General features: G+C 45.7%; 2 protein-coding genes across 2 annotated transcripts in view; both read left to right on the top strand.

Annotated features, from left to right (window-relative positions):
* The window catches only part of LOC143766341 (uncharacterized), a 33,499-nt gene extending 24,384 nt beyond the window's left edge, over positions 1 to 9,115 (top strand). Inside the window, exon 7 of the mRNA XM_077253956.1 lies at positions 5,725 to 9,115. Coding sequence (XP_077110071.1) covers positions 5,725 to 7,313 — 1,589 coding nt within the window. The 3' untranslated portion in view covers positions 7,314 to 9,115. The remainder of the gene's footprint in view (positions 1 to 5,724) is intronic.
* LOC143766340 (uncharacterized) overlaps positions 1 to 25,552 on the top strand; it is a 393,805-nt gene that overhangs the window by 233,889 nt on the left and 134,364 nt on the right. The window lies entirely within an intron of this gene.

Below are 25,552 nucleotides of genomic sequence, written 5' to 3' on the forward strand. Positions count from 1 at the left end.
GGCAGGCCTCCTCTACTGCAGTCTTCAATCGGGGTGATATACCAGCTTCTGCAACCCCTGGAAAGTCTTCTCCGGACCAAAGTAGGCCCCTCTCATGAACCTCCATAGCCACTAATTGGATCAACGTCTCTGGGAGCACCACTTGCCAAGTGACCCCCAACTCCAACTGCACCCTTCTATACAGCAAGCCATCTTCCAACTGGAGTCTCTCCCACTGCCTTAAAATCTGCAGAGTTCCCGGGGACAGAGCGTCTCTTTCGCACTGGCTGGGATGTCTCTTCAGAGCCGCCCACTGTCTCAACTGGGCAAGTTCCTTATCCTCCTGCTTGAGTCCCACCCAGTCATCCCGAGATCGTCCCAGCACCTGTTCTCTAGACGCCTCTCCGATCTGTCCCTACATCACCGCCAACGACCTCGTGAGGTCCCGAAATCCAGGAATCTTTTTCCTCCAGCTTTTCATTTTAGTCGTGTCCAGGTCGCTAATGGGTCACTCTCGACAGAACATGTGTGTTCTCACCTCTGGCCTGATATGCGATCTTGTATTGATACTTCACCATGCGGGCCACCAATCTTTGTTCCAAGGCCCCCAGTTTTGCATTTTCCAGGTGGGCCAGGGGATTGTTTTCTGTGCGCACCAAGACTTTGGATCCGGACAAGTATTTGGTGAACTTTTCAGTCATCGCCCACACTAACGCCAGCAATTCCAGCTTGAAGGAACTTTAGTTATCCTGGTTCCGTTACGAGTCATGGAGGGACCAACTCGCGTAGGCAATCACTTGTTCTTTTCCTTCCTGCATTTGCAATAACAAAAGTCCCCAGACCATGAAGACTTCCATCGGTGTGTAGAATGAAGGGCTGAGAAAAGTCTGCGTTGGTGAGTATTGGAGCCTCAGTCAAGGCCATCTTCAAGGCTCGGAAGGCTTCCTCTTGGCTATCTCCCCACTGAGTGGTCTGATTCTTTGCACCAGATGGCACCCCTTTCAATAGTTTCAGCAGTGGATTAGTGATGCGAACCTTCGGTAGTACCTTGTAAGCCCCATGAAGGCCCGAATGTCCTTTACTGTCTTCGGCGTGGGTCAGTCCTGGACTGCCGATATTTTCTCACGTGCAGTTCTCACCCCTTCAGCAGAGACAACATGTCCCAGGCACTCTATTTGCTTACGGAAGAGGTGACATTTTTGGGGCTTCACTTTCAGGCCATGCTTCTGCAGTCGACTTGCTCCAGCCTCCGGAGGTGCTCTTCAAAGGTGGCTCATAGACAATAATATCGTCCAGGTAGATAAGTGTTGCTTGGAAGTTCAGATCCCCCAACCACCTTTCCATCAATCGCTGAAACATCCCAGGAGCATTAGTCAGGCCGAAGGGCATCCAATTAAATTCAAACAATCCCATGTGCAGTATGAATGCTGTCTTAAGCCGGTCGTGTTCAGCCATGGGCACCTCCCAGTATCCGCTGGCCAGATCCAGGGATGAGAAATACTTCACCTTTTCCAAGGCAGATAGCGACTCCTTAATTCTGGGTATGAGGTAAGATTCCCGCGCCATACATGCATTCAGTCGCATATAGTCGACAGAAAAACGCAGGGTCCCGTCTTTCTTCCGAACTAGGACAATGGGGGCTACTCATGGGCTCTGGCTCTCCAGTATGACTCCACTCCGCAGTATGTGTTCCAACATTTCTTTCACCTCCTTGTACATCTGAGGTGGTATTTGCCGGTATCTCTCCCGGATCGGTGCAGCGCTTCCTGTGGGTATTTCATGGGTTGCAGCTGTAGTGCACCCGAAGTCCTCTTCATGACGGGTGAAGACATCTTGGTAAGGTTCCAGTACAGCTTCCACCTTTTGCAGTGAGAGTCTCGTCAATTCAGCCCGTATCTGCTCCAAGATTCGGCGCTTCTCCTTCATTCTTCCAGGTGGGGGCTCCGGAGTCATTGTAACTGCTACAGTCCATGGATCTCCTTGTTTTACGGCCAACTGAAGGTCTCCGGCTGCATCAATTCTTCTGGCATGCCCAGCACCTGTGTCACTTCACTCTTGGGCGAGAGAGTAAGATTGTCTTCACCCAGGTTGACATACCGCACCACCACATTACCATCATGGACGATGGCTAATGTCCAAGCAATAAGGAGTCCCGAGGGTATTTTGGTCCATTAAGGTTGGCTCTATCTGGACTTCCACCCCTGCGAGGGGTGTACAAGCTCATATGGGCAGCGTGAGCACAGTCAGACCAGGCGGTAGAACAAGTTTAGCAGCGGCAGGGACTATCACTTTTCCTAAGACTTTCCCTTCACTAGAGGTTTCTTGGGCCTGGGCAACCCGTATCAATTGTTGAAACACTGTCCTCTGGGGAGGTCGTGGGCTCCATCGGTCCAGGAAAGCATTTGGTGACTCGCTGATCAAGAGAGTCCCGAGTTCTTTCAGCACATTCATCCCCAAGCTCACTGTAGGTCCTTTGCCAGGGTCTCTGGCAGCCAACACAACTCTTTTCCGGACCACATCTTTGTTGCACACTGTAATTTGCATCCATACCACCCTGCGACCGGGATGGGCAACTGATTGGCTGCCGTTAACTTGATCCTTGGGCTCCATTTGGGCCACCTTGCCTCAGGAAAATAACATCTAAAATACATTTCTGGCATGGTGGTCACTTGGGAACCGGTATCAACTAGACAGCGGACGGCTTGACCATCCATTTCAGCCTATACGAGGAGGCTTAGGGAAATTTAAACTTGTGGGACTGCCTTCTCTTCTCCTTGGCTTCTCAGGCTCTAGGTGGCGTCCCCCAGCCATGGATCCCACTAGTTTTAACGGCTGACGAGGTAAGGACCGTCCCCGTCTTGCACAGCTTCGGGCATAGTGTCTGGCATTTCCACACTTGAAACAAGTAGGATCCCTTTCTGCACGGGGTTGTCCCATTCCCTTGCGATGTTCAAGGGGCAAGCAGGACTCTGATTCAGTCCTGTCTCTAGGCATTCTCGAAGCTGCAGTGGGGGCTATTCTGAGGCTGGACCACTCTTCCCGCATTTCCCGTATGTCCTTACGAATTTCTCGGGTCCACTCTGGTTCAGCCGCAGATGAGGCGGGTACCTCACTACTCCAGATCATCCCTGCCAAGGCTGCTGTCCCCTGCTCCTGTTCTCTTACACGTGCTTCAGACCCAATTTCTAGGAGGGTCATATGCGGTTTGGCACGCAGGCGACTGCAGAGCTTGCTTAAGCGATGAGTCCCTGAGGCCCGCCACAAACTGGTCCCTCAATATCCCTTCAGGGGGCCTCACTCCTATTACCCCCATGTCATCCCGTCTGGCAATATGCGTGTGCACCTCTTGTAATGCATTAATGTATTGCGGCGCTGACTCCCCCTCCCTCTGAACACGGCGGAACAATCGCATCCGCAACTCTCCAACATTGGTGGGATCCCCATGCTTCTCTTCTAAAATCTGTAACACCTTGTTCAAAGTGTCCCATTCATGAGGGTGGGCGAAACATTACAGTACGTCTAGCCTCACCATCCAGGGTTATCAGAGCAATCTCTGGCTGTATAGCAGGGGTCACAGGGTGCATCTTCAACATGCCTTTAATCTGCTCAGTCCAGTCCCACAGCATTAAATTACTCCCCATGAATTTAGAGAGATTGCTAAGCATGGCCCTCAGCGGCAAGCTGCACTTTGGGGCATCCATGACAGGTTGTTCTGCTGCCTCTGCGTTTGTAGACTGCCTCCTGCCGACTACGCCAAATGTGAGCAGGAGCGGGAATGCAGTAATGCAGAGATTGCAGAACCAGGCTGTATAACAAGGTTATTTAATTGGCTAACAAAGGAAAGGGGTAGCAATGGTCTCCTCGCAGGGAGCTGATAACATTAACCAATGGATAGTAACGAGGGACGTAAACAAAGGGTTAACGAGACAGTCTGATATGTGAATGGCACTTATCATGGTCTTCTCTGGTCCTAATTCAAATGCAAACTGATGGGGGTTGTAATATCGGCAACGGCCAGTGTAGGGTCCTCCGATGGGGTCCAAGGTTAACGATCCGTCTTCTGGTGGCAACAGGCAGTCTTTGGTTTTACCTGCTGAGCCCCCAGTCCATAAGCCCTCGCAATCAAAGCGGGAAAAGATGCAGAAGCGCGTGTACCGACCGCTGGGTGATGCGTGCTAGCCAGCAAAGGGGACTGCGCTTCTCTGCACATGCGTGACCTTATGCTTAGCCAGGCACGCTGCACTCCCCACACTCTCTGTCCTGCTGGAGCAGTCAGGAGATCTCGGCTGCAGTACGTCTCCTCATTGTCTGTTATCCTGTAGAGCGCCCCGCACGCCTGCTTCTGCTCGTACTGCCGGCCGGAAACTAGCTGTCACTTTGCGCTCTTTTTGCTCTGTTTCTGACTTAAACACCCCCCCTCTTCCCAGATCATGTGACCTGTCAGGTATTCCTTCCCCCAGGCAAAATGGGACGCAGCCTCGACAGTTCTGGACCTGGCTCAGTACAGGTACCCGCAGTCCGGTCTTTCTCCTTACAATGGCAAGAATATTAGTCAGATAGCAAAGTCAGAACCAGGAGGTCAGAGAAAATACAAAATTAGAAGACGCAAATGTATTCAGTAAATGGGCAGGGTAAGAAAAGAAAACAAATACACAAGCTAGAAGCTGATCACAGAGGATGGAACCAGAAGAGAACAAGGCTATATCTGGCAACTTCCAGCAATATGCTTTGGGCTTTAGCAGGGTGTGGGAGTGGTGCTTTCCAATTAGCTGAAGCATGGAGCAGATTACTTCAGCTGGACAGCACACACACCCATACTGCCAGACTGAATGCTAATACTGGTCCCAGGCACTCTAATCTTTTTTGCTGGACAGATCCTGTGCCATCCAGATCTTTTGGTTCCCATGTCTCCTCAATTACCAGCACCACCTGCGGAATGAACAAGGCGACTTCAGGTGACAAAAGAAGACATAGCTGAAGCAGATCCCAAAGGAGATGGAACACTATTTGCAGAAGCCCTAATGTAACAAAAAGACAGGAATCTATCTTCATTTTGGAAATTATAAACCTCAATAAATTAATCTTTAGAAGCAGGAAGTATTTTGACTCCACATACACTTTTCTGGAAAATAGCACGCAGTGGATGTTGGAGAGTGAAAATTGAACATTTGCCGTTTATTACCGAACACTTAGTGGCAAGATTATGCTCCAGGATACACGTACACACAGCAAATTAATTGGGGTCTTCTTACTAAAGTAGTGCCAAATACATGGATTCTAAATATGGTTTGGACATATTGTAAGGCTCAGAAGTGAGGGGGAGATTTGACTTTAGAAGAACAGATATTGCTGGATTGGTTTATGGAAGCCATGTTGCTTTTCAGAAGCCTTTGAGCCACTAATAATGTGGAAACCTCTGTTTTTTTACTGACGGATGATTGACCTGAGTGGGGACTTGTTTTTGTGAGATAGGTAGAAGTTTTTATTGGTAATATTTTCGCCTACATAACCTTGGTGACTTTTTATTCCATATTTGGGAGGCAGAATGAACAAAACAGTTCAACACCACACTCTACTGGTTAATACTATAGGTGTTCTGTTATACAGTGAGTTGTCATTGCCTTGGTGAATAATTTATTATTTTTACATAACTTGCTATTTTTATGGACAGTTTAAGTATAAATGTTGAAAAATATAAAATTCAAGGATATGTTATTAAAAAATAATTGGTTTTATTCTTGGCAGATGGCTGTACCAGGAGATCAGAAGGAGAACTGACATCTTCAATTTTTAAATCAGATGATCTTGAGATACCACAGGATACAATTGAAGTGAATGCCATTACTCCAGATATGCCATCATCCCTTTACGACAAATATTTGTCATCTGATTCTTTAAAACAGGTCCTGTCTTCTGATTCATTGCTGACTATTAAGGAAAATCAAAGTTGCAAAATAATCATTGAAACACAAATTGCTCCTAAACCAAAGGAGCAATTTTCAGGTTCAGAATGTGGAAATAGTTTTCCCATCGAAAAATCTTTTTTTAAACATCAACAAATTCACACAGCAGAGAACAGCTTTTCTTGTTTCAAGTATGGGAGATGTTTTAGCCAGAAATCAGATGTTGTTATACACCAAAAAACACACACGGGGGACAAGCCATTTTCATGTTCAGAATGTGGGAAATGTTTTACAGAAAAATCAAATTTTATCAGACATCAAAAAACTCACACAGGGGAAAAGCCCTTTTCATGTTCAGAATGTGGGAAACGCTTTATCCAGAAATCAGATGTTGTTATTCACCAAAGAACCCACACAGGGGAGAAGCCATTTTCATGTTCAGTATGTGGGAAATATTTTAGACAGAAAGGTAATCTTCTTATACACCAAATAACTCACACAGGGGAGAAACCTTTTTCATGTTCAGAATGTGGGAAATGTTTTAAATGGAAAACAAATCTTGATAGCCACCAGAGAACCCACATACGGGAGAAACCTTTTTCATGTTCAGAATGTGAGAAATGTTTTAACTGGAAAGCGCATCTTGATAGACACCAGAGAACCCACAGAGGTGAGAAGCCTTTTTCATGTCCAGAATGTGGGAAATGTTTTACAGAAAAATCTGGTCTTATCAAACATCAGAGAACTCACACAGGGAAAAAGCCATTTTCATGTTTAGAATGTGGGAAATGTTTTACAGAGAAATCAAGTCTTATCAAACATCAAAGAACTCACACTGGGGAGAAGCCTTTTTCTTGCTCAGAATGTGGGAAATGTTTTAATCAGAAAACAGATGTTGTTATACACCAAAGAACACACACAGGGGAGAAGCCATATTCATGTTCAGAATGTGGGAAATGTTTTAAATGGAAAACAAATCTCAATAGCCATCAAAGGACCCACAGACCGGAGAAGCCTTTTTCATGTCCAGAATGTGGAAAATGTTTTAAATTGAAAACAAATCTTGATAGCCACCAGAGAACCCACATACAGGAGAAGCCTTTTTCATGTTCAGAATGTGGGAAATGTTTTAACCGTAAAAGGTATCTTGATAACCACCAGAGAACCCACAGAGGGGAGAAACCTTTTTTATGTTCAGAATGTGGAAAATGTTTTACAGAAAAATCAAATCTTATCAAACATCAGAGAACTCATACAGGGGAGAAACCTTTTTCATGTTCAGAATGTGGGAAATGTTTTACCGAGAAATCAAATCTTGTCAAACATCAGAGAACTCACACAGGGGAGAAGCCTTTTTCGTGTTCAGAATGTGGGAAATGTTTTAACCAGAAATCAGTTGCTGTGAAGCACCAGAGAACCCACACAGTGTAGATGCCTTATTCATGTTCAGAATGTGGGAAATGCTTTATACAGAAATCGAATCTTATCACACATCAAAAAACTCAAATTAAGGAGAAACTTGTTTAGAGTGTGGGAGATTTTTTTAACTCAAAATCGCATCTTGGTAGACACCAGAGCACTCACACAAGGGAAAAGCCTTTTTCATATTCAGAATGTGGGTATGTTTTGACCATAATGTGCATCTTGATAGCCACTGGAGAACCCACACGGGGGAGGCCGCAACTACACAAAACTAGTCTTTGTAGAATAGAAAGGCCCCAGTTGCACAGCTAAAAGCACAACCTCGGACCTAACTCCCTAATAGGCCGTTGAGGTTTTTTTTGTATTGCCATAGGAACCAAGTAAGGAGATCACAGTACACTGTCAAAAAGGGGAAAGGAAAGTGTGAAGTTTGATATGAAAATCCTGGGTGAAAAACTAAAACACATTCATAAAGGGTAAATGTGAAGAAACCAGATTGTATCTTAATTTCCCAGATGACAATGTTTTTACAAATCAAGAAGAATTGACTTTTTATCTGTATATTTGTTTGTGGATTTAAGCGTTTATTTCTGGTAGGTCAAGATGACAGACTTGCAAACTGATAATAAGTCTGTAATAGTGATTTGTACATAGTTTGTGTTTATCTTTGTTTACTGTGTGCTGATATGCTAATTGTGTATTGTATTCGATTACCAGTTTGTTGACTTCTAAGGTAGATAGGGAAAAGCTGTGAGAGGGACTGAAGGACACTGGGTAATTCTAAAAATAGCTTGCATGCCTCGGGTATAAAAAGACTCAGAGCTACCAGCCAGACTTTCTGCAAACCACCCAACGGATGAGAGATAGGACTTCAGCCAATTCATCATGGCGCCATCACGAGGGACAGGGGTCTATGATTCTATAGGAAACAAACTAGGGGTTTTCGGCTCCAGTTGGAAGGACACAGATCTGATCCAGTAACCATCTCTGAACAATGGATATGTTTGGAGAAAACCAGGTTTGGCACCACTTGCCTGGTTCCATGGAGATGGTCTGATAAGCCAGGTGGTGACTCGTGTCAACTGGCTTTGGACCTTGTATGGACTCTATGGACTGTTCTCGGTCATCTCCCTATGCTTGTTGCCTCTTCTCTATGTGTGTATCACAGGTGGAATAGCGACCCTGGGAGCTCTGACGTAACATCTACCATTATCCTGGTGAGTCAGTTGAAGGGTGGGACGCTGTAATGTGTACCATCTTGGGAGTAATTGCTGGGACTGTTCTGTTTGCTATTGTGTGTTGTGGTTCAATAAAGTATTGCCACACTGTTTTACCCTAACCCTGTGTTGTCTGAGTAGCGTTATGCCCACGTTTAATGGGAGAGCGAGCATTAGGCAGGACGATCCCAGGTCATTGCGATTTCGGCTAGCAGACTTGGGCCCCCGTCGACACTCCGTTTCCCCACAGTAAAAAAGGCAAGCTAAGGAGAACCAAGAATAAAAAGAACATGTATAACCTCCCAGAAGTCTAATAGTGGTAAAATGAAAAGGTGTGAAATCAAACAGACTCCCTGCAAGAATACAACCCGAGTTTACCAAGCAAAGTAAACCACTTACCTGAAGGGCTGGATCTCCTGAACAAGCATCCACCAAGAGGTATAGCAAGCAAGGAAATGCAGTGAAGGGAAGGGTGAACATATAAAATCCCACCCAGAACTTGATGGGGCAAAACAAAACAGAAAAAAGAGAAAAACTTGGAGAGGAGCAAATCAAGAAAGGAAAATGAAGGCAATAGAAACCATCAGCATTTGGACAGAGAAGAAAAAGGAAACCATTGAGCAGACAGAAAAACTGACCATGCAGCAACAGGTCACCTGATTGAATCTCCAAACTGAGTTATGACAGTTCCTCCACTTTTACGAGAGGCCATCAGACCCTCAGAAACCCCTGACATTGCAGATGCAACTTTCTCATGAAGCAATTTATACATACACACATGGTCAAAATTGTTGGTACCCCTTGTTTAATGACAGAAAAACCCACAATGGTCCCAGAAATAACTTGGTTTCTATTGTCTTCATTTTCCTTTCTTGATTGGAGTACAAAGATTCCACATCCATGGTGGCCAGGATGGTTCCTTCTGGTAGAGGACCTATTGCTGATAGTTTATTCAATAGCTCAGTTGTGTCCGGAATGAAGCTGGGTGTATCCTTTACCAGTGGTTTAAGAATACCCTCTACCCATCCAGATACCTGCTCAGTAAGGGTGCCCACACATGATATGTGGATTTTGGGAAGCATGTAGAATATCCCTTTTCTTGGACTTTCTGGTATCAGGTCATTGGCTCTTATGGATTCATCGGGCAGACAAGATACCAACTTGTTTAGTTCCTTGTAATAGTCCTGTGTAGGATCCGACTCCAATTTTTTGTAGCATCGTGTGTCCATAAGTTGTCTGTTTGCTTCCTTCATATAGTCTGATGTGTTCATCATGACTATTGCACCTCTCTTGTCAGCAGGTTTGATGATCATTTCTTTGTTGGTTTTCAAAGACTGTATGGCCTTTCTCTCCTGGGCACTGCAGTTGGATGCTTGTCTCCTGTTAGTATCTATGATGGTGGATTTTATCAAATGTCTGAAGGAGTCTATATATTTATCCAAATGAGGGTTGCGTCCAGGTGGAGGTGTCCAGTCTGACCTCTTCTTTGTTGTTAGGATCCCTTTGACTTCAGTCCAGGTGGGTTCTGAATCTTCTGTATCATTTAGTTATAGTTATAGTTATTAAGGTTGAAGGAAGACTGTAAGTCCATCTAGTTCAACCCATAGCCTAACCTAACATGCCCTAACATGTTGATCCTGAGGAAGGCAAAAAAAAAACATGTGGCAAAGAGTAACTCCACCATGGGGAAAAAAATTCCTTCCCGACTCCACATACGGCAATCAGACTAGTTCGCTGGATCAACGCCTTATCAAGGAATCTAGTGTATATACCCTGTAACATTATACTTTTCCAGAAAGGTATCCAGTCCCCTCTTAAATTTAATTAATGAATCACTCATTACAACATCATACGGCAGAGAGTTCCATAGTCTCACTGCTCTTACAGTAAAGAATCCGCGTCTGTTATTATGCTTAAACCTTCTTTCCTCCAGACGTAGAGGATGCCCCCTTGTCCCTGTCTCAAGTCTATGATTAAAAAGATCATCAGAAAGGTCTTTGTACTGTCCCCTCATATATTTATACATTAAAATAAGATCACCCCTTAGTCTTCGTTTTTCCAAACTAAATAGCCCCAAGTGTAATAACCTATCTTGGTATTGCAGACCCCCCAGTCCTCTAATAACCTTGGTCGCTCTTCTCTGCACCCGCTCCAGTTCAGCTATGTCTTTCTTATACACCGGAGACCAGAACTGTGCACAGTATTCTAAGTGTGGTCGAACTAGTGACTTGTATAGAGGTAAAATTATGTTCTCCTCATGAGCATCTATGCCTCTTTTAATACATCCCATTATTTTATTTGCCTTTGTAGCAGCTGCCTGACACTGGCCACTGAATATGAGTTTGTCATCCACTCATACACCCAGGTCTTTTTCATTAACGGTTTTGCCCAGAGTTTTAGAATTAAGCACATAGTTATACATCTTATTACTTCTACCCAAGTGCATGACCTTACATTTATCCCCATTAAAGCTCATTTGCCATTTATCAGCCCAAGCTTCTAGTTTACATAAATCATCCTGTAATATAAAATTGTCCTCCCCTGTATTGATTACCCTGCAGAGTTTAGTGTCATCTGCAAATATTGAAATTCTACTCTGAATGCCCCCTACAAGGTCATTAATAAATATGTTAAAAAGAAGAGGGCCCAATACTGACCCCTGTGGTACCCCACTGCTAACCGCGACCCAGTCCGAGTGTGCTCCATTAATAACAACCCTTTGTTTCCTTTCCCTGAGCCAGCTCTCAACCCACTTACACATATTTTCCCCTATCCCCATTACTCTCATTTTATGTAACAACCTTTTGTGTGGCACCGTATGAAAAGCTTTGGAAAAGTCCATATACACTACGTCCACTGGGTTCCCTTGGTCCAGTCCGGAACTTACCTCTTCATAGAAGCTGATCAAATTAGTCTGACATGAGCGGTCCCTAGTAAACCCGTGCTGATACTGGGTCATAAGGTTATTCCTCTTCAGATACTCCAGTATAGTATCCCTTAGAATGCCCTCCAGGATTTTACCCACAGTAGAGGTTAAGCTTACTGGCCTATAATTTCCGAGTTCTGTTTTTGCCCCTTTTTTGAATATTGGCACCACATTTGCTATACGCCAGTCCTGTGGTACAGACCCTGTTATTATGGAGTCTTTAAAGATTAAAAATAATGGTCTATCAATGACTGTACTTAGTTCCTGCAGTACTCGGGGGTGTATCCCATCCGGGCCCGGAGATTTGTCAATTTTAGTTATTTTTAGACGCCGCTGTACTTCCTGCTGGGTTAAGCAGGTAACATTTAATTGGGAATTATTATCACTAGTCATATTGGCTGCCATGGGATTTTCTTTTGTAAATACTGATGAAAAAAAGTCATTTAGCATATTGGCTTTTTCCTCATCCTCATCCACCATTTCACCCAGACTATTTTTAAGGGAGCCAACACTGTCATTTTTTAGTTTCTTACTATTTATATATTTAAAGAATATTTTGGGATTATTTTTACTCTCTCTGGCAATGAGTCTCTCTGTCTCAATCTTTGCTGCCTTGATTTGCTTTTTACAGAATTTATTTAATTTTCTGTATTTATTTAATGCCTCCTCACTACCTACTTCCTTTAATTCTCTAAATGCTTTCTTTTTGTCCCTTATTGCGCCCCTTACAGCTCTATTTAGCCATATTGGTTTCCTCTTATTTCTAGTATGTTTATTCCCATACGGTATATACTGTGCACAGGTCCTATCCAGGATGCTAATAAGCGTCTCCCATTTTCTTTGTGTATTTTTGTGTCTCAGGATATCGTCCCAGTTAATTGCACCAAGATCCTCTCTCATCCGTTGGAAATTTGCCCTCCTGAAGTTTAGTGTCCGTGTAACCCCCCTACTACCCATCTTATTAAAGGTTACATGAAAACTTATTATTTTGTGATCACTATTCCCCAAGTGACCCCCAACCCTTATATTTGCTATGCGGTCTGGCCTGTTGGTTAATATTAGGTCTAGCAGTGCCCCCCTTCTTGTTGGGTCCTGAACCAGTTGTGAAAGGTAATTGTCTCTCATAGCTGTCAAAAACCGATTACCTTTGCTGGAACTGCAGGTTTCTGTTCCCCAATCTATTTCAGGGTAGTTGAAGTCCCCCATAATAATGACTTCTCCTTGAGTTGCAGCTTCATCTATTTGCTTTACGAGGATATTCTCCATTGCTTCCATTATTTTTGGAGATTTATAACAAACCCCTATCAGTAATTTATTATTTTTCCCCCCTCCCCTTATCTCCACCCACAGGGACTCTACATTTTCATTAGATTCACCTATATTATCACGCAGGATGGGTTTTAAAGTCGATTTTACATACAGACACACCCCACCCCTTCGCTTATCTGTACGGTCATTTCTGAAAAGGCTATAGCCCTGCAAGTTAACAGCCCAGTCATGGCTCTCATCCAGCCACGTCTCAGATATCCCCACCATGTCATAATTATGCTCCAACAACATTAGTTCTAATTCATCCATTGATACACACATTGAGACAGGGCAAAAGCTTAGAACAAGAATGAATTCTCACCGCCACACAATAAGAGAAAAAAGAATGGATCTACCTGAGGCAATACATTTTTGTCTCCCAAATCATAACATTATGGACATGAAATTACTTGTGTTAAAAGGTAGCTTCAAATCTAAGAGACAGAAGAGTATGGGAATATAAACTGATGACGACCTTTGACAGTCTCACTGCAGGAATGACTTGTCGCATGGATTTATGTCTTTTTACATCAACTAAGGAACTTGCCCCTCAGACTGTGGGGTCATCACAACAGAACCAACCCCAATCAGAGGACAATAAAACATTCCTTATCTAAGAACTGGCCCAATATTTATGGATATAACTGTTTATCACTCATGGTAAACTCCTCCTGCACACAAATAAATCTGTATCTGTTGCATATCTGCCAACACCACCAGGCCATTTTCCCTGCTGTTCTTGGGGTCAGAGCCTGCCTTCTGCTGTCCACATTAGTCCACTTAAAATGGCATTAAGTGCCCTACTCAAAGCAGTAATCAAACATTTCCTACTGCCTGCTACCAAGCACACACCAGGCCATTTTCTCTGCTGTTTTGGGGGTCAGAGCCTGCCTTCTGCTGGCTGTCCACATTAGTCCACTTAAAAAGGCGTTACGTGCCCTATGCAAAGCAGTAGTCCAAACATTTCCTACTGCTTGCTACCAAGCACGCACCAGGCCATTTTCCCCGCTGTTTTTGGGATCAGAGCCAGGGTTCTGCTGTCCACATTAATCTACTTAAAAAGGCAGTTAGTACCCTACACAAAGCAGTAGTCCAAACATTTTCTATTGCCTGCTACCAAGCACACACCAGGCCATTTTCCCCTGTTTTTGAGGTCAGAGCCTGCCTTCTGCTGTCCATATTAGTCCACTTAAAAAGGCAGTAACATAGTAACATAGTTTTTAAGGTTGAAGGAAGCATTTAACTCCATGTAGTTCAACCCATATCCTAACCTAAGGGTACTGTCACACAGTGACACTTTGGACGCTACGACGGCACGATCTGTGACGTCGCAGCGTCGTATGATTATCGCTCCAGCGTCGTAGACTGCGGTCACACTTTGCAATCACGGCGCTGGAGCGATGCCGAAGTCCCCGGGTAACCAGGGTAAACATCGGGTTACTAAGCGCAGGGCCGCTTAGTCTGTCCCCGGTGTCTCAGCTTCTCTGCACTGTGTAAGCACCAGAGCCGGAAAGCAGAGCGGTGACGTCACCGCTGTGCTCGCTTTCCGGCCGGCAGGCGCTCACAGTGCAGAGAAGCTGAGATGCCGGGGACAGACACCGGAATGTAAGTATGTACTGTTTGTTTTTTTTACGTTTACGCTGGTAACCAGGGTAAACATCGGGTTACTAAGCGCGGCCCTGCGCTTAGTTACCCGATGTTTACCCTGGTTACAAGCGAACACATCGCTGGATCGGTGTCACACACAACGATCCAGCGATGTCAGCGGGTGATCAAGCGACGAAAGAAAGTTCCAAACGATCTGCTACGACGTACGATTCTCAGCGTGATGTCTGATCGCAGTAGCGTGTCAGACACAGCGATATCGTATGGATATCGCTGCAACGTCACGAATCGTACCGTCGTAGCGATCAAAATGCCACTGTGTGACAGTACCCTAACATGCTCTAACATGTTGATCCAGAGGAAGGTAAAAAAAAACCATGTAGCAAACAGTAAGCTAATTCCTTCCCGACTCCACATATGGCAATCAGACTAGTTCAAGGATCGACGCCCTATCAAGGAATCTAGTGTAAATAACCTGTAACATTATACTTTTCAAGAAAGGCATCCAGTCCATTCTTACATTTTAGTAATTAATCACTCATTGCAACATCATACAGCAGAGTTCCATAGTCTCACTCCTCTTACAGTAAAGAATCCACATCTGTTATTATGATTAAACCATCTCAGGTCTACGAGTAAAAAGTTAATTAAAAAGGTCTTTGTACTGTCCCCTCATGTATTTATACATTGTAATAAAATCACCCCTTAGCCTTTTTTATTCAAAACTAAATAACCCCAAGTGTAATAACCTGTCTTGGTATTACAGACCTCCCTCTACTCTAATAAACCTTGGCCCCTCTTCTCTGCACCCGCTATAGTTCAGCTATGTCTTTCTAATATACCGGAGACCAGAACTGTACACAGTATTCTAAGTGTGGTCGCACTAGTGACGTGTATAAAGGTAAAATTGTGTTCTCCTCATGAGCATCTATGCCTCTTTTAATGCATCCCATTATTTTATTTGCCTTTGCAGCAACTGCCTGACACTAGCTACTAAATATGAGTTTGTCATCCACCTATTCCTATTCCCCTAGGTCTTTTTCAGTGACAGTTTTGGCCAGTGTGTTACAATTAAGCCTAAGTGCATTACCTTACATTTATCCCCATTAAAGCTTATTTGCCATTTATCAGCCCAAGCTTTTAGTTTACATAAATCCTCCTTTAATATAAAATTGTCCTCCTCTGTATTGATTACTCTGCAGAGTTTAGGGTCATCTGCAAAAATTGAAATTCTACTCTATGTCCCCTACAAGGTCATTAATAAATATGTTAAAAAGAGTGCCTAATACTGACCCCTGTAGTAACCCACTGTTAACTGTTACCCAGTTCAAGTGTCTTCCATTAATAACCACCCTTTGTTTCCTATCCCCGAGCCAGTACGTAACCCACTTACACATATTTTCCCCTATACCCATTGTTCTGATTTTATGTATCAACCTTTTGTGTATTAAAAGCTTTTGAAAAGTCCATATCCACCACGTCCACTGCGTGTCCTTGGTCTAGTCCGGAACTTTCCGTAGTGCGCTACGCAAAGCAGTAGTCCAAACATTTCCTAGTACCTGCTACAAAGCACGCACCAGTCCATTTTCCCTGCTCTTTTTGTTGTCAGAACCTGGCTTTTGCTGTCCACATTAGTCCACTGAAAAAGGTGGTTAGTGCCCTATGCAAAGCAGTAGTCCAAACATTTTCTACTGCCTACTACCAAGCACAAACAAGGCCATTTTCCCCACTATTTTCGCTGTGACAGCTAGCTTGGCTTGTGCCATCAACATCTGAAGTTCTGCGATCAAAACCCAAAATGCAAAAAAAGCCTGTTGTTAAGGGACAGGGACGTGGTGTTGTCAGTGGTGCACAAATAGGCACTGAGTCTGTGTCAGGTCAGAAGGAGCTTGATTCATCCACTATGTTCCTGGAAAAAATTCCCAGTCTGGAATGTAAACTTGTGTGGAAGCCAGAAGAGCGAGAGCAGATTCTGTCTTGGATAGCAGACAAGGCCTCTACGCATTTGTCAAGCAGCAACAAATCTGCCACGACCATACAGACTACTGTCTATACACAGAAGGCTGGCCCATCCAATGCTGAAGCTGGTTCTCCTGCCATTATCAGTCACAAGAGACATATGACCCCAAGCTTGGCCACTCCGAAGATGTTTGCTACATATCCTTTGGTTGTCTCTGGCCTATCACCGTGCAGCATTGAAGAGGGACATCAGGGGATGGTCTGCATTGATGCTCAAGAATTTGAGGACCTACGGCCAGAAGAAAGCCACTTGGAGGAACGTCATTTACTATCTCCAGAGGTGGATTCTGATGATGAGACACAGTTTCCATCAGGTCAGCCTACAATGTCAACTGGGAAGGAGGATGAGATTGAAGATGACACCTGTCGATGAGTCCACTGATCGGACCTGGACCGTAGGCACTCATAGCCATCACAGCAACACAGAGGAAGATGGATATGTAGCACCAACACAGGCACCAAGGGGACATGGTTTACCCAGATTGTGAACTGGGTCAACTGTTCCCAAGAGCACCCCCCGCTGTGCGCCAAGTCAGGGCAAGTGGGTGTTCAGCCGCTGTGTGGAATTTTTTATGAAAGTCCTTCAGAGAAAAATATTGTAGTCTGTAGTAGGGTTGCGCGACTTTCATTTTTTTAAGATCGAGTCGGGTTTTGTGAAACCCGACTTTGTCCAGAGTCGAGTCGAGTGCAGTCGGCCGATTATCGCTAAAAGTCGGGGATCGACCGAAACACGAAACCCAATGCAAGTCAATGGGGAAGCATAGTCGGCAGTGAGTGGAGGCCAGGAAAACACCTACAGTGCCCATTTTAATGCCAAACACATCCATTCTTGTTTCTGAAGCTTGTCAATCTTAATTAACTTTATAATAATAGTTGTTCATTGGAACTTGGGGGTCATTTGGCAAAAGTTGTGGGGGGTAGGGCTGGTTCAAGGTTTTAGTGGGCCCAGGAATCGTGGACTACGTCACGGCGGTGGAGCAGGGAGAGGTAAGTATTTCAACGTTGCAAGTGCTGTGATCCTGAGCAAGCAGGGGGGGCCCACTCGTTCGCATTGGCACTGGCACAGGGCCCCTCAAAGTACAGCGGTGTGTTTGCATGGCGGGGGCGCCTCCCACCAGCAGCGACACTTTTGCGTACTCTGAGGGGCCCTGTGCCAGTGACGTCGCCAACGAGTATGCCCCCCCCCCCCCACACCTGATGAAGGAACCTGCACTTTCATCTGCACCTTCCTCTTTGTCCCTGTGTAAGGTGGTATATCATGCGGGAAGGGGAACCTTACTTTCAGCAGGGTCAGATTCTGGCTGTGTAGAGTGCAAGGGGAATGTAGTGGTCTAGGTCAATGTACCAGCAGACTCATCTAGCAGTGGCTGGGCAATGGGCAGGATGAGGAGGAAACAGATATAGGGCCAAAGAATAAAGTAGGCTAAATGCAGTTCAAAATTGGTAACAGGACTAAACAGGCGGCATTGCTTTGTTCAGTGGAGTAGCAAACTCAAGAGCAGCAGACACTGTTTTAAGGGCCCAACCACACTAGTAGGCCAAATGCAGTTTTATATCTGCTACTGTAGGCCAAAAGCCAGAAGGTTGAAGCTCAGCTTTATTCAGTTGAGGACAACACCAGGGAGGGGCAGACACCATTAGTAGGCCGTTACCAAAGTTAAAGGCCAAATGCAGTTTAATATCTGCTACTGTAGGCCAAAAGCCAGAAGGTTGAAGCTCAGCTGTATTCAGTTGAGGTCAACACCAGGGAGGGGCAGACACCGTTAGTAGGCCGTAACCAAAGTTGAAGGCCAAATGCAGTTTAATATCTGATACTATAGGCCGAAAGCCAGAAGGTTGAAGCTCAGCTGTATTCAGTTGAGGGCAAACACCAGGGAGGGGCAGACACCGTTAGTAGGCCCGTAACCACCAATTTTTAAAAACACTGCACTTAATGAGAGCCAGAAGGTTGAAGCTCAGCTGTATTCAGTTGAGGTCAACACCAGGGAGGGGCAGACACCGTTAGTAGGCCGTAACCAAAGTTGAAGGCCAAATGCAGTTTAATATCTGATACTATAGGCCGAAAGCCAGAAGGTTGAAGCTCAGCTGTATTCAGTTGAGGTCAACACCAGGGAGGGGCAGACACCGTTAGTAGGCCCGTAACCACCAATTTTTAAAAACACAGCACTTAATGAGAGCCAGAAGGTTGAAGCTCAGCTGTATTCAGTTGAGGTCAACACCAGGGAGGGGCAGACACCGTTAGTAGGCCGTAACCAAAGTTGAAGGCCAAATGCAGTTTAATATCTGATACTATAGGCCGAAAGCCAGAAGGTTGAAGCTCAGCTGTATTCAGTTGAGGGCAAACACCAGGGAGGGGCAGACACCGTTAGTAGGCCCGTAACCACCAATTTTTAAAAACACAGCACTTAATGAGAGCCAGAAGGTTGAAGCTCAGCTGTATTCAGTTGAGGTCAACACCTGGGAGGGGCAGACACCGTTAGTAGGCCGTAACCAAAGTTGAAGGCCAAATGCAGTTTAATATCTGATTTTATAGGCCGAAAGCCAGAAGGTTGAAGCTCAGCTGTATTCAGTTGAGGTCAACACCAGGGAGGGGCAGACACCGTTAGTAGGCCCGTAACCACCAATTTTTAAAAACACAGCACTTAATGAGAGCCAGAAAGTTGAAGCTCAGCTGTATTCAGTTGAGGTCAACACCAGGGAGGGGCAGACACCGTTAGTAGGCCGTAACCAAAGTTGAAGGCCAAATGCAGTTTAATATCTGATACTATAGGCCGAAAGCCAGAAGGTTGAAGATCCGATTTAGACAGTGGAGGACAATTTGAATTAGGGACTGCAGACAGACTTAGTAGGCTATCCCCTGTGGACCATGCATCCACCACATTAACCCATTGCCCGTAATGGACACGTAATCTTCCGTGGCCATGCCTACAGGTCCATGCGTCTGTTGTCAGGTGCACCTTTGTACTCACAGATTGCCAGAGTGCATGGACAATGCGGTCTTTTACATGCTGGTGGAGGGTTGGGATGGCTTTTCTCGCAAAAGAAGTGTCGACTGGTTAGCTTGTAGCGTGGTACAGTGTAGTCCATCATGGCCTTATTAATAGTAAATAAAATATATAACTAGGCTCTATGAACTTTTAAATAGGTTCCAGGGGTACACGGGCAGCATTGGTGTTGTCAGTGGAGGAGTATTGCAAGTAGGGACCGCAGACAGGCTATCAAAGGCCTAAAATAACAAACAATAGGCTCATGGCAGTTTTAAATCGGTTACATGGATACACAGGCAGGCAGCATTGTGGACAGTGGAGGAGTATTGCAAGTAGGGACCACAGACAGGCTATCAAAGGCCTAAAATAACAAACAATAGGCTCATGGCAGTTTTAAATCAGTTACATGGATACACAGACAGCATTGTGGTCAGCGGAGGAGGAGTATTGCAAGTAGGGACCGCAGACAGGCTATCAAAGGCCTAAAATAACAAACCATAGGCTCATGGCAGTTTTAAATCGGTTACATGGATACACAGGCAGGCAGCATTGTGGTCAGTGGAGGAGTATTGCAAGGAGGGACCGCAGACAGGCTAACAAAGGCCTAAAATAACAAAACATAGGCTCAAGGCAGTTTTAAATCAGTTACATGGATACACAGGCAGCATTGTGGTCAGCGGAGGAGGAGTATTGCAAGTAGGGACCGCAGATAGGCTATCAAAGGCCTAAAATAACAAACAATAGGCTCATGGCAGTTTTAAATCGGTTACATGGATACACAGGCAGGCAGCATTGTGGTCAGTGGAGGAGTATTGCAAGTAGGGACCGCAGACAGGCTATCAAAGGCCTAAAATAACAAACAATAGGCTCATGGCAGTTTTAAATCGGTTACATGGATACACAGGCAGCATTGTGGTCAGCGGAGGAGGAGTATTGCAAGTAGGGACCGTAGACAGGCTATCAAAGGCCTAAAATAACAAACAATAGGCTCATGGCAGTTTTAAATCGGTTACATGGATACACAGGCAGGCAGCATTGTGGTCAGTGGAGGAGTATTGCAAGTAGGGACCGCAGACAGGCTATCAAAGGCCTAAAATAACAAACAATAGGCTCATGGCAGTTTTAAATCGGTTACATGGATACACAGGCAGCATTGTGGTCAGCGGAGGAGGAGTATTGCAAGTAGGGACCGCAGACAGGCTATCAAAGGCCTAAAATAACAAAACATAGGCTCAAGGCAGTTTTAAATCGGTTACATGGATACACAGGCAGCATTGTGGTCAGTGGAGGAGTATTGCAAGGAGGGACCGCAGACAGGCTAACAAAGGCCTAAAATAACAAAACATAGGCTCAAGGCAGTTTTAAATCGGTTACATGGATACACAGGCAGCATTGTGGTCAGTGGAGGAGTATTGCAAGGAGTGTCTGACACAGTTAGTACTCCCAAAATATAAATAGATGTTAATGTCTCGCAAAACAACAAGAAAAAAAAAAAAAGGGTGGCATACTTAGGTACAGGGGTGGGCTCATCTGCTGAGTTTCTGACATAGTAATTTGGCAGTAAATATTTAATGGTGCCAATATAGGACACTGACCCAGACTACTTTAAGTAGCATCATAGATGTCTACAAATTGGTATTGTCAGTGCCAGACATTGAATGATGTCAGCGAATAGACTAAACATTGGTGGAGCTGTGCGAGATAATTTTGCACGTGGTAGAGCACAGTTTGAGCTGGGGGGGGAACTCTCTTGTGGCCGGCGGTACCGCCCCAGGGCCCCTCATGTTACAATGGTGTGTCTGACGTTGGGTGCGCACCACCACCACCAGAGACACTACATTGTACTATGAGGGACCCAGTGGCAGTGCCGTCGACCAAAAGCGGGCACACCCACCTCTTCAGACAAACAGCACTGTAACGGGTGCTTGAGCCAAGTGGCGAGACCACGGCCCCGTGGGGGGAGTTTTCACATTGCGGGAGGTGTAAACATGTCGTATGCTGGACAAACAGCTGCTGCAAATTAACAGATTGGAACACTCAGTAAGACCAGTCCACAAGCAAGCACTTTTTATAGGAAAGCTAGGTGTCAGCCGGGAAAGGTGGGGCAAAATAATTTGAAATCTAGGAGTGGTTCATTTTAATGAAGGTGAGATCATCCACATTTTGGGTAGCCAGACGAGTCCTTTTTTCGGTTAATATTGAACCAGCAGCACTGAATACTCTTTCTGATAGCACACTAGCTGCTGGGCAAGCAAGCTCCTGCAATGCATATTCTGCCAATTCAGGCCAGGTGTCTAATTTTGATGCCCAGTAATCAAATGGGAATGACGCTTGAGGGAGAACATCGATAAGGGCTGAAAAATAGTTAGTAACCATACTGGACAAATGTTGTCTCCTGTCACTTTGAATGGATGCTGCAGTACCTGTCCTGTCTGCGGTCATTGCGAAATCACTCCACAACCTGGTCAGAAAACCCCTCTGTCCAACGCCACTTCTGATCTGTGCACCTCTAACACCTCTGCCATGTAGCCCCCTGCAGCTTGTGTGAGACTGAGAACCATCACTGGCGCTGTGTGCTGGGAATGCCTGAATCAAACGGTCTACAAGAGTAGCTTGTTTGGTTGCTAATATTTGTTTGAGGTTCTCATGTGGCATAATATTTTGCAATTTGCCTTTATAGCGAGGGTCAAGGATGCAGGCCAACCAGTAATCATCATCGCTCATCATTTTAATAATGCGTGGGTCCCTTTTGAGGATACGTAAGGCATAATCCGCCATGTGGGCCAAAGTTCCAGTTGTCAAATCTGCGGTTGTGCTGGTTGGAGGGGCAGTTACAGGCAAATCTACGTCACTTGTCTCCCTTAAAAAAACAGAACCCGGCCTTGCAACGCCACTAATTTCTGTTGGCCCAGGAGAAGCTTCCTCATTCAAAAAGTACTCATCCCCATCATTCTCGTCCTCCTCCTCCTCTTCGCCCGCTACCGCGTCCTCAACACGTCCCTGACCAGACAATGGCTGACTGTCATCAAGGCTTTCCTCTTCCCCGGCTGCAGACGCCTGCTCCTTTATGTGCGTCAAACTTTGCATCAGCAGACGCATTAGGGGGATGCTCATGCTTATTATGGCGTTGTCTGCACTAACCAGCCGTGTGCATTCCTCAAAACACTGAAGGACTTGACACAGGTCTTGTAGCTTCGACCACTGCACACCTGACAACTCCATGTCTGCCATCCAACTGCCTGCCTGTGTATGCGTATCCTCCCACAAAAACATAACAGCACGCCTCTGTTCGCACAGTCTCTGAAGCATGTGCAGTGTGGAGTTCCACCTTGTTGCAATGTCGATGATTAGGCGATGCTGGGGAAGGTTCAAAGACCGCTGATAGTTCTGCATACGGCTGGAGTGTATGGGCGAACGGCGGATATGCGAGCAAAGTCTGCGCACTTTGAGGAGCAGAACGGGTAACCCCGGGTAACTTTTCAGGAAGCACTGCACCACCAGGTTTAAGGTGTGAGCCAGGCAAGGAATGTGTTTCAGTTGGGAAAGGGCTATGGCAGCCATGAAATTCCTTCCGTTATCACTCACAACCTTGCCTGCCTCAAGATGTACAGTGCCCAGCCATGACTGAGTTTCATTCTGCAAGAACTCGGACAGAACTTCCGCGGTGTGTCTGTTGTCGCCCAAACACTTCATTGCCAATACAGCCTGCTGACGCTTGCCACTAGCTGTCCCATAATGGCACACCTGGTGTGCAACAGTGGCAGCTGCGGATGTAGTGGATGTGCGACTGCGGTGTGTGGACGAGCTCTCGCTTCTGCATGAGGAGGAGGAAGAGGAGGAAGGGGGGCGAACTCCTACAGCCAACTCTTTCCTTGACCGTGGGCTAGGCAAAACTGTCCCTATATTGCTGTCCCCTGTGGACCCTGCATCCACCACATTCACCCAGTGTGCCGTGATGGACACGTAACGTCCCTGGCCATGCCTACTGGTCCATGCATCTGTTGTCAGGTGCACCTTTGCAGTCACAGAGTGCATGGACGATGCGGTCTTTAACATGCTGTTGGAGTGCTGGGATGGCTTTTCTAGAAAAGAAGTGCCAACTGGGTAGCTCGTAGCGTGGTACAGCGTAGTCCATCAGTGCTTTGAAAGCTTCGCTTTCAACTAACCGGTAGGGCATCATCTCTAATGAGATTAGTCTAGCAATGTGTGCGTTCAAACCCTGTGTACGCGGATGAGAGGATGAGTACTTCCTTTTCCTAACAAGAGTCTCATGTAGGGTGAGTTGGACTGGAGAGCTGGAGATCGTGGAATTAGCGGTGGTGCCGGTGGACATGGGTGAGTGAGAGAGGGTTGGAGATGGTATTCTTGCCGGTGCCCTACATGCAGTGTTTCCTACTGCAAACCTGGCGATTCCCTGACTTCTTTGGCCTGGCGACGAAAGCCGCACAGATACTGCAGGTGGTGCAGGAAATGGTGGGTTTACAGTGAGGGAAGGGATGTAGCGTTGCTGACTAGCTTCATTGGCCGAGGGTGCTGCAACCTTTAGGGACGTTTGGTAGTTAGTCCAGGCTTGCAAATGCATGGTGGATAAATGTCTATGCATGCAACTTGTATTTAGACTTTTAAGATTCTGACCTCTGCTTAAGGTAGTTGAACATTTTTGACAGATGACTTTGCGCTGATCATTTGGATGTTGTTTAAAAAAATGCCAGACTGCACTCTTTCTACTATCGGATAACTTTTCAGGCATTGCAGACTGAGCTTCTTTAACCGGATGGCCACACTGTCCTCCAACTGGTTTTGGTTTTGCCACGCGTTTTTGGCCAGATACGGGCCCGGCAGATGGAACCTGTTGTGATGTTGATGCCTGCTGCGGCTCCTCCTCCTCCGCTTCTGAACTACTGTCGCCTGCACCCTGTTCCCCCAATGGCTGCCAATCGGGGTCAACAACTGGGTCATCTATGACCTCCTCTTCTATGTCGTGTGCAACTTCGTCTGTGTCACCGTGTAAGCCGGTGGTATAGCGTTCGTGACGGGGCACCATAGTCTCCGCTGGGTTTGATTCTGCCTCAGTACACTGCGAGGGCAATGTTCTGGTCTGAGTCAAAGGAACAGCATAGTAATCTGGCTGTGGCTGTGCATCTGTGCACTCCATGTCCGATTCAACTTCTAATGGGCATGGCCTGTTAACTGTTTCACTGTCTAACCCAGGAACGGTATGTGTAAAGAGCTCCATGGAGTAACCTGTTGTGTCGACTGACGCATCCTTCACTGTTGTTCTGGGTGAAGGACACAAGGAAGCGACTTTTTCCTGACCGGGAGCATCCACTGATGATGCACTGCTCTGACATTTGGCACTTTCCGAGGAGGAGGCGAAAGAGCTAGAGGCAGAGTGAGCAATGAAAGCCAATACTTGTTCCTCCTGCTCCGGCTTCAAAAGTGGTTTTCCTACTCCCAGAAAAGAGAGCGTTCGAGGCCTTGTGTAGCCAGACAACGAACCTGGCTCAACAACTCGAGACTTAGGTGCTGTACTCCTTTTACCACGACCACCTGATGCTCCACCACCACTACCATCATTACCAGCTGACAATGACCGCCCACGGCCACGACCTCTTCCACTAGACTTCCTCATTGTTTGCAAAACGTAACCAAAGTAACGCTATTTGTTACTGTAAAACAACTTATAAGGTGAACTCAGACTTCTGTAGGATTTATATATACCTTTATAGGTGCCTGACACTGAAAGGGAAATCAGGCCCAATGTTACACACTAGGTTTTCTGTGCCCCAATAATTTGAGACAGATGGCACACACAGGACCAGCACTCAAGCAGAAATGCCAATCTTAATCTCCCACTATTTTTTTTTTTGGAAAAGGGAGAATGTACCCAAAAACAAAAAAAAGGCCAAGTATCACACAGTGCTTTTCGGTGGCACACAATGAGAGACAGATGCCACACACAGGACTGGCACGGAGGCAGACTTGCCAATATTTATCTCCCACTAATTATTTTTTTTTTGAAAAGGGAGAATGTACCCCCCCAAAAAAATGGCCAAGTATCACACACTGGTTTCCGGTGGCACACAATGAGAGACAGATGCCACACACAGGACTGGCATGGAGGCAGACTTGCCAATATTTATCTCCCACTAATTATTTTTTTTTGAAAAGGGAGAATGTACCCCC

Source organism: Ranitomeya variabilis, chromosome 4, assembly GCF_051348905.1.
Source record: "Ranitomeya variabilis isolate aRanVar5 chromosome 4, aRanVar5.hap1, whole genome shotgun sequence".
NCBI classification, from domain to species: Eukaryota; Metazoa; Chordata; class Amphibia; order Anura; family Dendrobatidae; genus Ranitomeya; species Ranitomeya variabilis.